We start from the raw sequence: 12,299 nt of genomic DNA, 5'->3' as shown, positions 1-12,299 counted from the left end.
TGTAATATCTCATCACTGCTTCATCTGATAAAACTTTTGTAAAACATCATGTCCTGCAGAGTTAAAAAATAATCAGCTTTCTCAAGCTAAGATTGAACAAAATTTGTGAAAGGTTACGTGTAATTAGGATGTCTAAACGTGTGGCTGAACACACATATGTACTCGCTTTTATGATACTAATTCAAGAAATTCAAGCATAGCAATAAATTCTATTGCCTATGATTTACATCCAGACAGAAACAATTGCACTGTGTTACCTACTTGAATGTCTGGCATTTATTAAGTGCTTCTATGGCAAGGGAGCCACACACTCTGCTTTTAACTCGATATATCTGATGATTAGAAGAGTTCCCCACAAAATAGCTGCTCTCTCCCTACATTTCAACCATTTTCGTTACTTCCACAATCCACAAAATTCCAGTACCAAAAGCCACTAAACACACTCATAGTATGCACATCAATAGTATAACCAATGCAATGAGCAGTAGCTGCTTTAAAAAGCACTGAGCCACTCGAATGACATAAGTATACACCATTCAAATACTAAATTCTCCAGCTCAAATTTTCCTTCCCCACATTCTGAAAATCGATTTCCAAATCTACTCAGCAGGAGAAAGGAGACAATAAGCGAGAGAGAGAGAGAGAGAGAGAGAGAGAGAGAGAGAGAGAGAGAGAGTCAGTCATGTTCAGTGACTTCAGTCTGAATATCTTCTTTTACAAATATCACAGCAAAAACATAAGACTAAATGGATTGTTTGCTAGATTCCACTCAATAAACTTGGGGTAAGCATTTGTAAGTGAAAAACTGAAACTTAAATTTCAATTGCCTTGTTATAATTGGTTCCCAGCTCTGTATCTGGTGAAGTCTTATCCATTAGTCTATGGCAGTATTTTTTCTCCTTTTTGAAGGAAACTGGCAGAGGCCACCAAGGTGGAGGAAAAGTCTGTCCTCTGGCAGATTAGGACTCTCTATGGCTTCTTAAACAGCCTTCAGCCCTCAGCCCCAAATAGTCTTTTAGACATTTGTCTCCTGGAGAGTCAGGGGAAAAAATAAATTCATACCTGAGATATGTAAATTGTATGTAAATACTACTAGTTTACATTATGATCATCACCATGGAGAAAACCAACAAAAGGGACTGACAGACACCGGTCAGTGGCTCATACCTGTAATCCTAACTACTCTGAGGATCATGGTTCAAAGCCAACCTCGACAGGAAAGACTATGAGACTTTTATCTCCAATTAACCACTGAAAAACTGGAAGTAGAAGTATGGCTCATGTGATAGAATGTTAGCCTTGAGCAAGAAAGCTCTGGGACAATGCCCTGCCTTTTAGTTCAAGCACCAGTACCAGCATTTTTTTTTAAAGGGATGATGGGGTAGACTGTAATCTCCCTTTAGGGCCCTGGTTGTACACATTAATAAAATTTAAAAACAAGTTTTCATAGGCTGTGAGTTCTTCTCAGATCCCCAATGAGAGCATATTTCTAATGTTTGTTTCTACTTTATATGTAGTCTTCATCCTACAAAATGTCCCCCAGCATTGTAAGTTCACTCTTTAAGCCAACTGCTCATCTCAGTCATGGGCTTAGCCCGAATCAACTTCCCAGAGCTTATGTTTTACTGCACTGCAGCTCTTCGCTTAACAAAAGAGCAGAGACTGTGGTTTTAGTATACATAAGAACACATTTAGTATTTTAGTACAAATTTAGAACACATTTTAGTATACATAAGAACCATCTAGATGAACCTCTTAAAAATAAATTTTGGGTCCTACTTAGAGAACTTTTGACTTCAAGCTATCATTTTTTATTTTTTTAGCAAATTCCTGATACTGATACACTTAATAGGACACTGATTATATTTTCAAGCTCAAGTTTGACAAACCTGGAGTCTTGGTTAACTCAAATTGAGTTAAAGCTAATCAGTAGTCTTAATATACAAACATTGAATACTGTTTCATGTCTTTCCACCTCTATAAATACATGGTAGGTTTTGTTTCTTTATTTATGATGCAACAACCTACTTTAACACTTCAAAATGTTTACCTAATATTTATTTTTGCATTTTTCATTTTAAAATTCATTCTTTATAGTCTTCCTTTTTTGTTGACTTCTCCTCAGGACAATATAAATTGTCCTTCAAAGACAACACTCAAGAGAAATCAAGCAATCCAGTAAAAACAAAAGCCTCTAGAATCAATTGTGTCTAGCCAACTGTGGAAATTTGGCAGCAATTACAAAAAAAATTTAAATCAATTTTTTTTTAGAGTAAGAGCTGCTTAGTTCAAAATCAATATCAGCAGTGAAGCTTCTGGAATCAGGAATCTGATTCTGGAAATGCAGAAGGAATATGTTGCAAAGATAGATTTCTGGAAGAAATCATGTAAAAAATAGGGTACTGTGTAGGGCCATGGAAACTTTGGGAATGCCATGCTTGTCTTCTGACCTTCCTTACAATGTGTAAACTTCTACAAAGACGTAGTTGTTGATGTTCAAAACAGAATAGGTCAAGTTTTGTTAAACTTCAATACACATCAACATCACCATCACCGTTCATAAAACGATGTGGAAGAACTGTAACAGCTCGCTGAGATCCTTTGTCTCTTTGGTCTTAAAGAATGGTTCAAGGACAAAGACGAAGAAGAAAAATGGCAAAGATTTACTGATTACAAAGTCACGTCGAGGGTACAGAGCAAGGGTACTACCTGGGGTATATTATACAGCAGAGAGATACAAGGTTCTCAAGATCATTCATTGAACAGCCAGTTGGGGCATCCCAGAGCCAATCAGAGGCTCCACACAGCCTGCATGTGCTCTTTCTCCCCTCTGACTGGATGTCTGTCCAGGCACACACCTCTAGGGAGCCGGGGTAGGGGTGTCCAATCAGCTTGTTATTCACATTCAAGTCTCCAGGGTTGATGAACCATGCTGTGATATCCAGAGGCCTGCGTTGCTCAAGGCTATGGTAGGTGCGGTCTGGGAGCCTGCATGAAGGACTGTTCAAGGCCATGGGGAGGGATGCTGAAGGTCTATGGGAGGGTGTCTTTGTCCTGATTACCCAGACAGGCTCCTTTTCTCTTTTCAAAAATAAGAAAACCACATTAGAGAGAAATGTGAACTATTTCTCAACATTCAAGATTCAAGGCTTAGAGAGCCAGCTTTGACATTTAAAATAGTTGTGGGGATGGGGAACAAAGAAGAGAGAGCAAAAGACTCTTTATAGTATAGGCAATAATAAAACTCAGGAAATTCTTATTGTAACAGGAGCAATAACAACACAAACAGGGCTGTGATCCTGTGACAATCAGTCTGGGCTTTCATCAAGTCATAACTTGATTGGGGCTCAATGGACCAAGGGCTGGCATTCACTTGAACAGAAATTCAAACTTATCAAATGTGGAGAATTAAACCAACTTGCTTATGCTCAAAAGAAACTGGCTGAACAGAAACACAAGTGTTAGTTCACTTGTTTAAACTTAAGTCTGCTTGTTCAGGTGTCTCAACACATGCTTTATGAATCAGCACATTATTTTTCCAAGAGGAGAACTGCATTTGGGTGCAAACTTGTAATTAGAAAACTTTAGAAAGCATGAAATAAAACATGGCATAATTAAACACGAGTAGAATGCTATTCTAATGGAAGTGCATTTTATTTCCTATGCCTCAAACATGAATGTTCACAATAACGTCTTAGCCAAACAGAAAGGAAAAGTTTCTAAAACTTTTCTAGAATGGGGGACATTTTATTCTTACTCTAGAAAACAGGATGCAAATAGAATGAAATTTCCATGAACCAGTTTTGTGACCACTGGAAAGAATCAGCACAGGCTTAATTAGCTGTGCATCTGACCATTTAATAATTGGAATTTATATTTTACTTGGAAGTGCTAAAATTTTTGTAAATGTGACTTCTTAAAACGTTTCTGTGTTTACATGAAGAAATGCTCAACCTCTCTGGCCATAAAATAAATGCAAATCAAAACAACATTGAGATACCACCTCACCCCAGTTAGAAAGGCTATAATCAAGAACTCCAATAACAACAGATGCTGGAGGGGATGTGGACAGAAGAGAACCTTACTGCATTGTTGGTAGGAGTGTAAACTTGTTCAACCACTTTGGAAAGCAGTATGGAGGTTCCTCAAAAGACTCCACATAGAGCTCCCCAATGACCCAGCAATCCCACTTTTGGACATTTACCCAAATGATCACAAACAAGACTACACTAAAGCCACCAGCACAACTATATTTATTGCAGCATTATTTACCATAGCTAAGATATGGAACCAACCCAGATGCCCCTCAGTAGATGAATAGATTGAGAAAATGTGGTATATATACACAATGGAATTCTATGCCTCCATCAGAAAGAATGACATTGCCCCATTTGTTAGGAAATGGAAAGACTTGGAAAAAATTATATTAAGTGAAGTAAGCCAGGCCCAAAGAAACATAGGCCCCATGGTTTCCCTTATTTGCCATAACTAGTATATGTCTGAGTCAAGCAGAACAGGTCAGATAAGTTGATGGTAGGGAAATGAACCCCAAGATAAGTATTCAAAGGTTTTTTCTTTCATGAGATTGTTTCTAACATATTTATAAGATGATTACTTTGTTGCTTTGTATGTCCCTCCATCATGGTGTAACCCCTGCTTTCACTGCATTTGATGTTGGTATAATTTGTGAAGGGGAAGGGAAAAAACAAATCATTTAAATAAAGATACAGGTGGACCCATTGCAACAATGAGATGTACAAGTTGTTATGTTGAAAAACGAACTTACAACTTTGGGGGGGAGGGGGGAGGGGGTATGGGAAGGGATAGGAAGGGGAAACAAAGGAGGAGGCAACAATGCTTGATAAGAAATGTACTCATTATCTTGCCCCTGTAATTGTCACCCCTCTGTACAGTATTTTCACAATAAAAAAAGGAAAGAGAGAAAAAAACGTTTGTGTTTAGAATTACAAATATGTTCCTGTTAAGAAGACTTGAGAACTGGATGTGGTATCACATGCCTGTAATACCAGGTGCTTGGGTGATGGAGGTATGAAGATAAAGCAGATGCAAGGGAAAAAATGGAAGGTTCATAGATGAGCATGTTGAAGGGTGACAATGATCAAGATGTCTTGTATTCATAAATTGCTTTGTTAAGTAGCAATTCCTTTGTGCAACTATCAGAGACAATAAAATGAAATAAAAATGCAAGCTGCCAGGCATCAATGACTCACACCTATAAATCTTAGCTACTCAGGAGGCTGAGATCTGAGGATCATAGTTTGAAGCCAACCTGGGCAGGAAAGTCTGTGAGAGTCTTATCTCTAATTAGCTACCAAAACACTGGAAGTGGACATGTAGCTCAAGGGAATTGAAAAGAACAAGAAGAAAAGTCTATCTAAAAATATTTTAAGGCCTAAAGGGATGTGGGTGTGGATTAAGGCTTTAACTGACACTTCAGTAACAAAATAAAATTCAATGAAAGCACATTGTCATTGTCAGAGAACATTTATTCAATCATAACATGAAAGCTTTCTGGGTGCATGCCGGCATAGAAAACCAGGAAATGCAGCTGCTTCCTTTAAAAAGCAGCAAGAACACATTCCAGATATGTTGTAGCATAAACTGCCTTGCTCCATGGCAACTCCTTTGTACTACTACTTAAAGATAATAAAATAATTTTGATCAACTACATAATAATCCAAGTCATTCCTGAGAATAACCATCAGAATTACCAGGGGCCCTGTCTCCACACATATTCCTGGCCTCTGCCTTGTACTTCCTAAATCTCATGGACAAGACTTACATATCAATGTTTGTGAAAGACTCCCTGTGGTGATTGTGGTGTAATAGTTGAGGAGAAGCAGAGGCAAACTTTCTAATGTGATAGCATGAGGCTAGTCCAACACCTCCCAACTCAAAATATTTACATTTTATAGATGTAGCACTGCTCTGCTTGTGAAAGTCATTGTGGTTGTTTCCTCTGACAAAGGCTGGATTGGAAGGATGAGTCTAGTTGGGTTCCAGCTTTGTTGTTCATCCAAGATATTTTTATGTTTAGTTACATATACAGGGTGGGAAAATATTAAACCAGTGCTTGTTTAATGAAGTTGAAAGCATTTGTAAACAATTCTATTTGCTGATGTAATGGAAATGATTTATTTCAAGAGTCTTGGTACAAAAGCTATTTGGAGTTTGCTAAAAGTATTTTCATTCTGGCTCAACAGGGAATTTGATAATGATCATGTTATTAATTATTAACACCTTGGTCCTAAAACTATTTGTATTGCTTTACAACTCATTTCCTTAATTTTTTGAAAGCCTAAACCATATCCTGGGTCTTTTTTACATAGGAAGGCATAGATTTTGAAATGTTGTCACTCAAATCATCTTCAATTTCAAAAATGATACTATGAACTGGATAGTTCTAGAACTAACAATTGTCACTTTACAGATGGGTAAACTGGCATGTAGAGATAAATGTTGTTTTGTTATTTTTATGACAATTAACAGCAAAAGAATGTAAGTTATGATGATGACTTCAAGTAACTAACATATGAATCTCCTGTTTTATTACAGTAGCAGCCAACTATGGTCCAGGAGGTAGTGGTGTTGAGAAACTGTTGTGGAACCTTTAGCCTAAGAAGAGTCTCATGTGTGTTTGACGTCATAAGGTACAAATCTTGGTGGTTCTCCTGTGACCCCTTAGGTTCTCAGAAGAGGAGTGTTATGAGAAACAGCAAGCATGGACCTGCCTCTTCTCTCACTCTCTGTCCTGGCACGTGTTCTGGTTGTTGTCTGCTATAATGTGGCACAGCAGAGAACCACAGCTGATCCCAGCACCAGGCTATGGAACCTCCAAAACTGTGAACTAAGTAACTCTTAGCCTCGGTCAAGTATTCCATTATAGTAATGCAAAACCAATCCAAGTACCATGACAAGAAAAAACCAAGAGAATCCGTTTAACGACTTGTTTCATTACCTATAAAGTCGCAGAGAGAATTATTTGCTCTCAGTCTAATGAGTGCATCTGTGTGAATCATGGAGACCACCTGGAACCGCTCTGCTTTCTCCCCATCTCCTTGATCACAGCAAGTCTATGTTGAGGACCAGAACCCAGCTGAGGTCCTGGGATTCCACGTCAGCGCAGAAACTGAGACCATGCTGGCAGACTCTGAATGTGTGGGTAACCTAAGGCTTCAAGCAAAAGAATAACCATTGAACCTTCATTTGGATTCCTGGGGTTTCAATTGGATTCTGTTGCTGAAGGCCAAATGGGAAAGATGAAGGGAAGGGGAAAAGTCTAATTTTAAAATCTTCCCCCAAAAGTCAATTTAGTTGACAAAAACAATTATTCTGTGGCAGATACTGTGGGGATACATGAAAACACTTTTTCAGTCTAGTACAGGAGGTAAATTATATGCAACCAAATCAATCCTAATTCCATCAAATTAGGATTTTCAAGCAAAAGTAAGAGGATCCTCTACCAGCCAGGGTCGGGTACATTAGGGTTCAGTTACAAAATAAACTTGAAATGTTGCTGGTTTAATGCAACAAATTTTTGTGCCATGCTTGTGCAAACTTAAAGCAGATCCATGCTGCTGTGGTTACATACATACTCATGCAGAGACCCAAACCATACTGTTGGGAATAGATATTTTTAAAGACCACATAGAAGCAAAATATAAAGCAACTGACAGGGCTGGGAAGGTGTCTCCGTGGTAGAGCGCTTGCCTTGCATGCATGAGACCCTGGGTTCCATTCCTCAGAACCACATAGCAGAAAAAGCCAGAAGTGGCGCTGTGGCTCAAATGGTAGAATGCTAATATTGAGCTGAAGAGCTGAGGGACAGCACCCAGGCCCAGAGTTCAGGCCCCATGACCGACCAAAAAAAAAAAAAAAGGTAACTGACTAGCAAGGCTTTGAGTGCAAAGTGATAGTATTACGAAAGAGAGACAGACAGAGACAGAAAGGTTTATGTAGGTTTAGAATCACTATGAGGTGATCTCTATGTTTGAGTATAATTTAAATGGATATTAGGGGATGTGAAAGAAAAGGCCCTTGGAAAACCAAGAACCAGTTTGCCATTTGACCAAAAAAGGACTTTTTGTACAAATTAGCCTAGAATTTCAATACTCTTGATCTCAACCCCCTCATTAGACAATACTATGGGTGTGAGCCTCCAAGTCTGGCTTGGCTTACTTTTTATATTTAAATCTAACATATAAGAAATTAATATTTGTATTTGGGGCAATATAGAGACATTAAATATTTTACATAATTAATATGTCAAATAAAACAGTTATTAAATATACACTGTATTTACCACATTTACTGTATGTAAAATTCACTTATGTCTAGTCTCTCTATATACACATGCACACACATAACCCTGCATGTGTGTGCAAACATTTCTATATGTATATATAAACTGTGTTTGGACTTTCTATTCTATTTTGTGACATTGATTTCTCCGCCTTCTCTAGCTATCATCACATTTTAATTTACTAACCTAAAAACAACTTCCTGATCCAGTACAGAAAAGCTGCCCATCCTTTATCACTCCTGGTTTTTGTTGGTTATTTAGCTACTTCCTTTATTTATTTTTTATCTTTATTTTATTTTTTTGTCGGTCATGGGGCTTGAACTCTTGGCCTGGGCGCTGCCCCTTAGCTCTTCAGCTCAAGGCTAGTGCTCTACCACTTGAACCACAGCACTACTTCTGGCTTTTTCAATCTTATGTGGTGCTGAGGAACCGAACCCAGGGCCTCATGCATGCAAGGCAAGCACTCTACCACTGAGCCACCTTCCCAGCCCCCTTCCTTTATTTTCATGTTTCTGCTTTCTTTTTCATCTATGGGTCCTCTGTTATTTGTTTGTTTGTTTGCGTGCAACAGGCCTTGAACTCAGGGCCTGACATTTAGTCAGTGTTCTTGTACATCAGTGACACTTTACCTTTAATTTTTTGCCCAGGCTGGCTTTGAAATGAGATCTTCCCACTCTCTGCTTCCAAAATATGTAGAAGTGCAGGCCTAGCTAATGATTTCTTTTGGTGGAGGAGGGAAGGGGTCCAATGCAGTGACTGAATGTCTGCTTGTGTACACTTGGTTTTTAGTTCATGGCTGGCATTCTACCATTTGAGCCACACTTCTAGCCCTTCTGTCTTTTAAATAGCCTAAGCGTCTATGATTAAGCAATCTTAGGACAGATATTTTGTATACTGCATGAAAATGTGGAAGAATTAGGACTGAGGTACCCAAAAGCTGAGTCCCCATAGAATTTGTTGTGTTCAGCCTTAGTGGGCAGCCTGTGTGTCCAGTGCTCCAGGGTCAAGTATGGTAAGAAGCAGGAAGTGAGGCATTGTGCTTTCTTGAAAGTGCCTATGACATCTATTTGCATATGTTGCTATTTCTGTATTTTCCAGGATATGACAAGTAAATCAATTAGAAATGAAGGTTAAAATTAATCTTGCTATGCCTAAAACATAGTTCCTCTAAGCTTCAGCAGAACTTCAGAATGAAGCAAGCTATATTTTTAGGTGTTTCAAGACCTTGACTCACCCTGGCCCTTCATGAAAGGAATCTTGTTCTGAATGGTGGACAGAGATGTGTGCCATCCTGATTCATAGGTCATGGGATAATAATTTTAGGAGTTTTGTGGTAGGAAACATATGCATCAACACTCCTGTCCAGTACACATCATGCCTAATGGTACAGGAAGAGTCATTGGCTAAGTTTCAATGTGAAGTCTATGTCTGGGAATTTGTAGAGTTCCTTGTCACACACAGGGATTGTATCCAAGACTGAGCAATGTTCCCAGCATGATTTCTTCAGTTATCACTAATTACAGCGAGACCATGATACACAGACTAACCTGTCTGGTTGACATTTTGGTCCAGCAGAATTTATCTGTCTCTATCTTACGGTTTCACTCTCATCACATTCCACTCAAGACCATTCCAATTCTATTCACATGGAACATTATGAGAAAATATGTCCTTGGTCTTCATCAAAAGCCATCAATTCAAACCAAGAACTGGGGATGGAGGTCAGTGGAAAGAGTTCTTGCCTAGCAGGCACAAGACCCTGGGATCCCCAGTACTACAAGAATAGCAACAGACACACACACACACACACACACACACACACACACACACACACACACACACATGTATGTGAATATATATATATATATATATATATATATATATATAGACACAGACACACACACGCCCTTAAAAGTCAGGAATATATAATGGATATCTACATACCTTTGCTTAGTTATCTAAGCAATATCTTTCAAAATCTCCCTAGATATTCTTCACAAGGCTTTGCTTTCTCAAGAGCAGATGGTGATCTATTTAATAAGATTTTTTTTCTCTCTCTCTAGAAGCTGTCTACACTAGCCTGGCTTTAAAATTGAGAAGAGAGGAGAAAAGTTGTTGTCTGTGGCTTTGTTGTAAAGACGTAGCCCTTGGGAAGTGGAAGGCTTTTTTATCCCAACCAAGTCATGCCTAAGGAGGTCCATTTATGACTACTTCCAAAATGTGCTTTCAAAACAAAAGGAGAAAGCCTGCTAGTCCATTCTGTAGATGGATCTGATTCTGTTCAAAACTCATCCTGACCTTTTTGTGGAAGAAGAACAAAATAATGTAGCAACAAAAACACAAGTGGCTGCCAAAGGAAGAGAGAGGAAAAAAAAGAGTTCCTGTAGGGACTGAAACAATAAATCTCCTCTCTGCTGAACTCCCCAAGGGAGTGTGTGTATTTCCTCCTGTTCTTTATCAGAGCCCCCAAAATAAGTAGGAATGGGCAGTGGCAGCTTACACTCGACATACCTTTCCCTTGGCTAATAAGACCCTACCAGTCTGGGAAGAAGGTTTCCCAGCCTTATTCTGGAGAAAGAAGCCACTGAAACAATCCATAGGCACCATGCGATTTCTTCAGGTGACTACCACTTTTCTTCTGCTGTCCAGTCTTTGCAGCAGCCAAGTCAGTGCAGGTACTGTTTTCTCTTATTCTTCTGTTGGTCTATGTATTAGGGATGACTGCTAGAGGGCTCAGCTTTAGTTTACTAGGAAGAAGCTTTCCCCTGAAACATGAATGCAGCAGTCTCTTTGCTCAGTGGAGTGTTTGGACATGGACTTGCAGCTCAAGGAATCTGGTTCACAACAGGGAAAATATTTGCTTTCACTAAAGAGAAATGCTTGCTGGTGCAATAGCCGATGTGTATTGAGTGAAATCACAGAGGTTAATATATAAAAATCTGGTAGAAGCGAGTAAAACTGAAATAGTAGCTAAAAATATTGATATTTCTTTAAATATGTATTCCTTTCAGAGATAAGTCCAGAAATAATAAAACTTGTCACATATGGGCAATGAAAGGTTACACTTGGCAATGCCAACCTGAACTATTCTCAAACACTTTTCAGCTCAACTAGAACAAAGATGCTTAGGGAATGAACCTTAATTCACTATTAAGTGAATCGTAGTTATTTTTAAGTGAATGAGGGAGATGAAAGTTCAGAGACTTTTGTTACAAAACTATTCACCTATCTAAACATACCTGAAAAACATTTCATGTAACATTTCAGGAATTTATACACATAAAAACACTCAAATGGAGGATGTATGCTGACTACATTAATGACTGGTTTTTAAAATGTTGGACACTTAACCCTTCCTGAGTAATTCAAGATAAAAAGTTAAGTTTAATCAGTATTTATTAGGATTCTACCTGTCTTGGGCAGTGCAAACAATATAAAAATGAGAAAAATGACCTTGCATAGTGGCAAAGGCACTCTTGGGAAAAACAAACAAGTAGTTCTAATATAAGAAAGATTTAGTAATTTGTGAAAGGTGAAATGCAAACTATCATTAAAAAAAAACAAGAGAGATTGATTTTGATCCTCAGAAGACTTGGGTGAATTTCTTTGAAAGGTCAGTTATAATTTTATTTTGCTTGTGCTCTTTTCAAAAGTTTTCGGCCTATAAAATTCTAATTTTATAGTATACTTCTTGAGCAACGTTTTTATCAGTAATTTTTCAAAATATCTGCATATTTAGAACAAATTTCAAAGCACTTCAAAATCATCTATTTGCTTACTTTGCATCTTGGAAGTTCCAGTTAAGTTGCAGCAAATATCAAAGCCAGGAAATTTAACTTCCAAGGGTTACTAAGACTTTTACTTTTTAAAATAAAGAATATTTGTGAGGTGTCACAGAAATCAATGCATTAACTTATAAGGAACTGTTTGTTATGCATGAGAAAAATTGATACGAATTCCAACTCCTTGAAACACA

The 12,299-nt window shown here is 38.2% G+C and overlaps 1 protein-coding gene across 2 annotated transcripts in view; it reads left to right on the top strand.

The window, feature by feature from the left end:
• The first annotated feature begins 10,789 nt into the window (after positions 1-10,789).
• Positions 10,790-12,299, top strand: part of Emcn (endomucin) — a 62,705-nt gene continuing 61,195 nt past the window's right edge. The window contains exon 1 of one of the 2 annotated variants that reach the window (XM_070022339.1): positions 10,790-10,998. In XM_070022339.1, the coding sequence (XP_069878440.1) occupies positions 10,929-10,998 (70 nt within the window). In that variant the 5' untranslated portion in view covers positions 10,790-10,928. The remainder of the gene's footprint in view (positions 10,999-12,299) is intronic. The other variant, XM_070022340.1, reaches the window with a different exon arrangement.

Source organism: Dipodomys merriami, unplaced genomic scaffold (genome assembly GCF_024711535.1).
Source record: "Dipodomys merriami isolate MVZ:Mamm:240054 unplaced genomic scaffold, mDipMer1.0.p SCAF_15, whole genome shotgun sequence".
Lineage (NCBI taxonomy): Eukaryota > Metazoa > Chordata > Mammalia > Rodentia > Heteromyidae > Dipodomys > Dipodomys merriami.
Note: the sequence above shows the minus strand (reverse complement) of the source record. Positions and strands in the feature narration are given on the sequence as shown.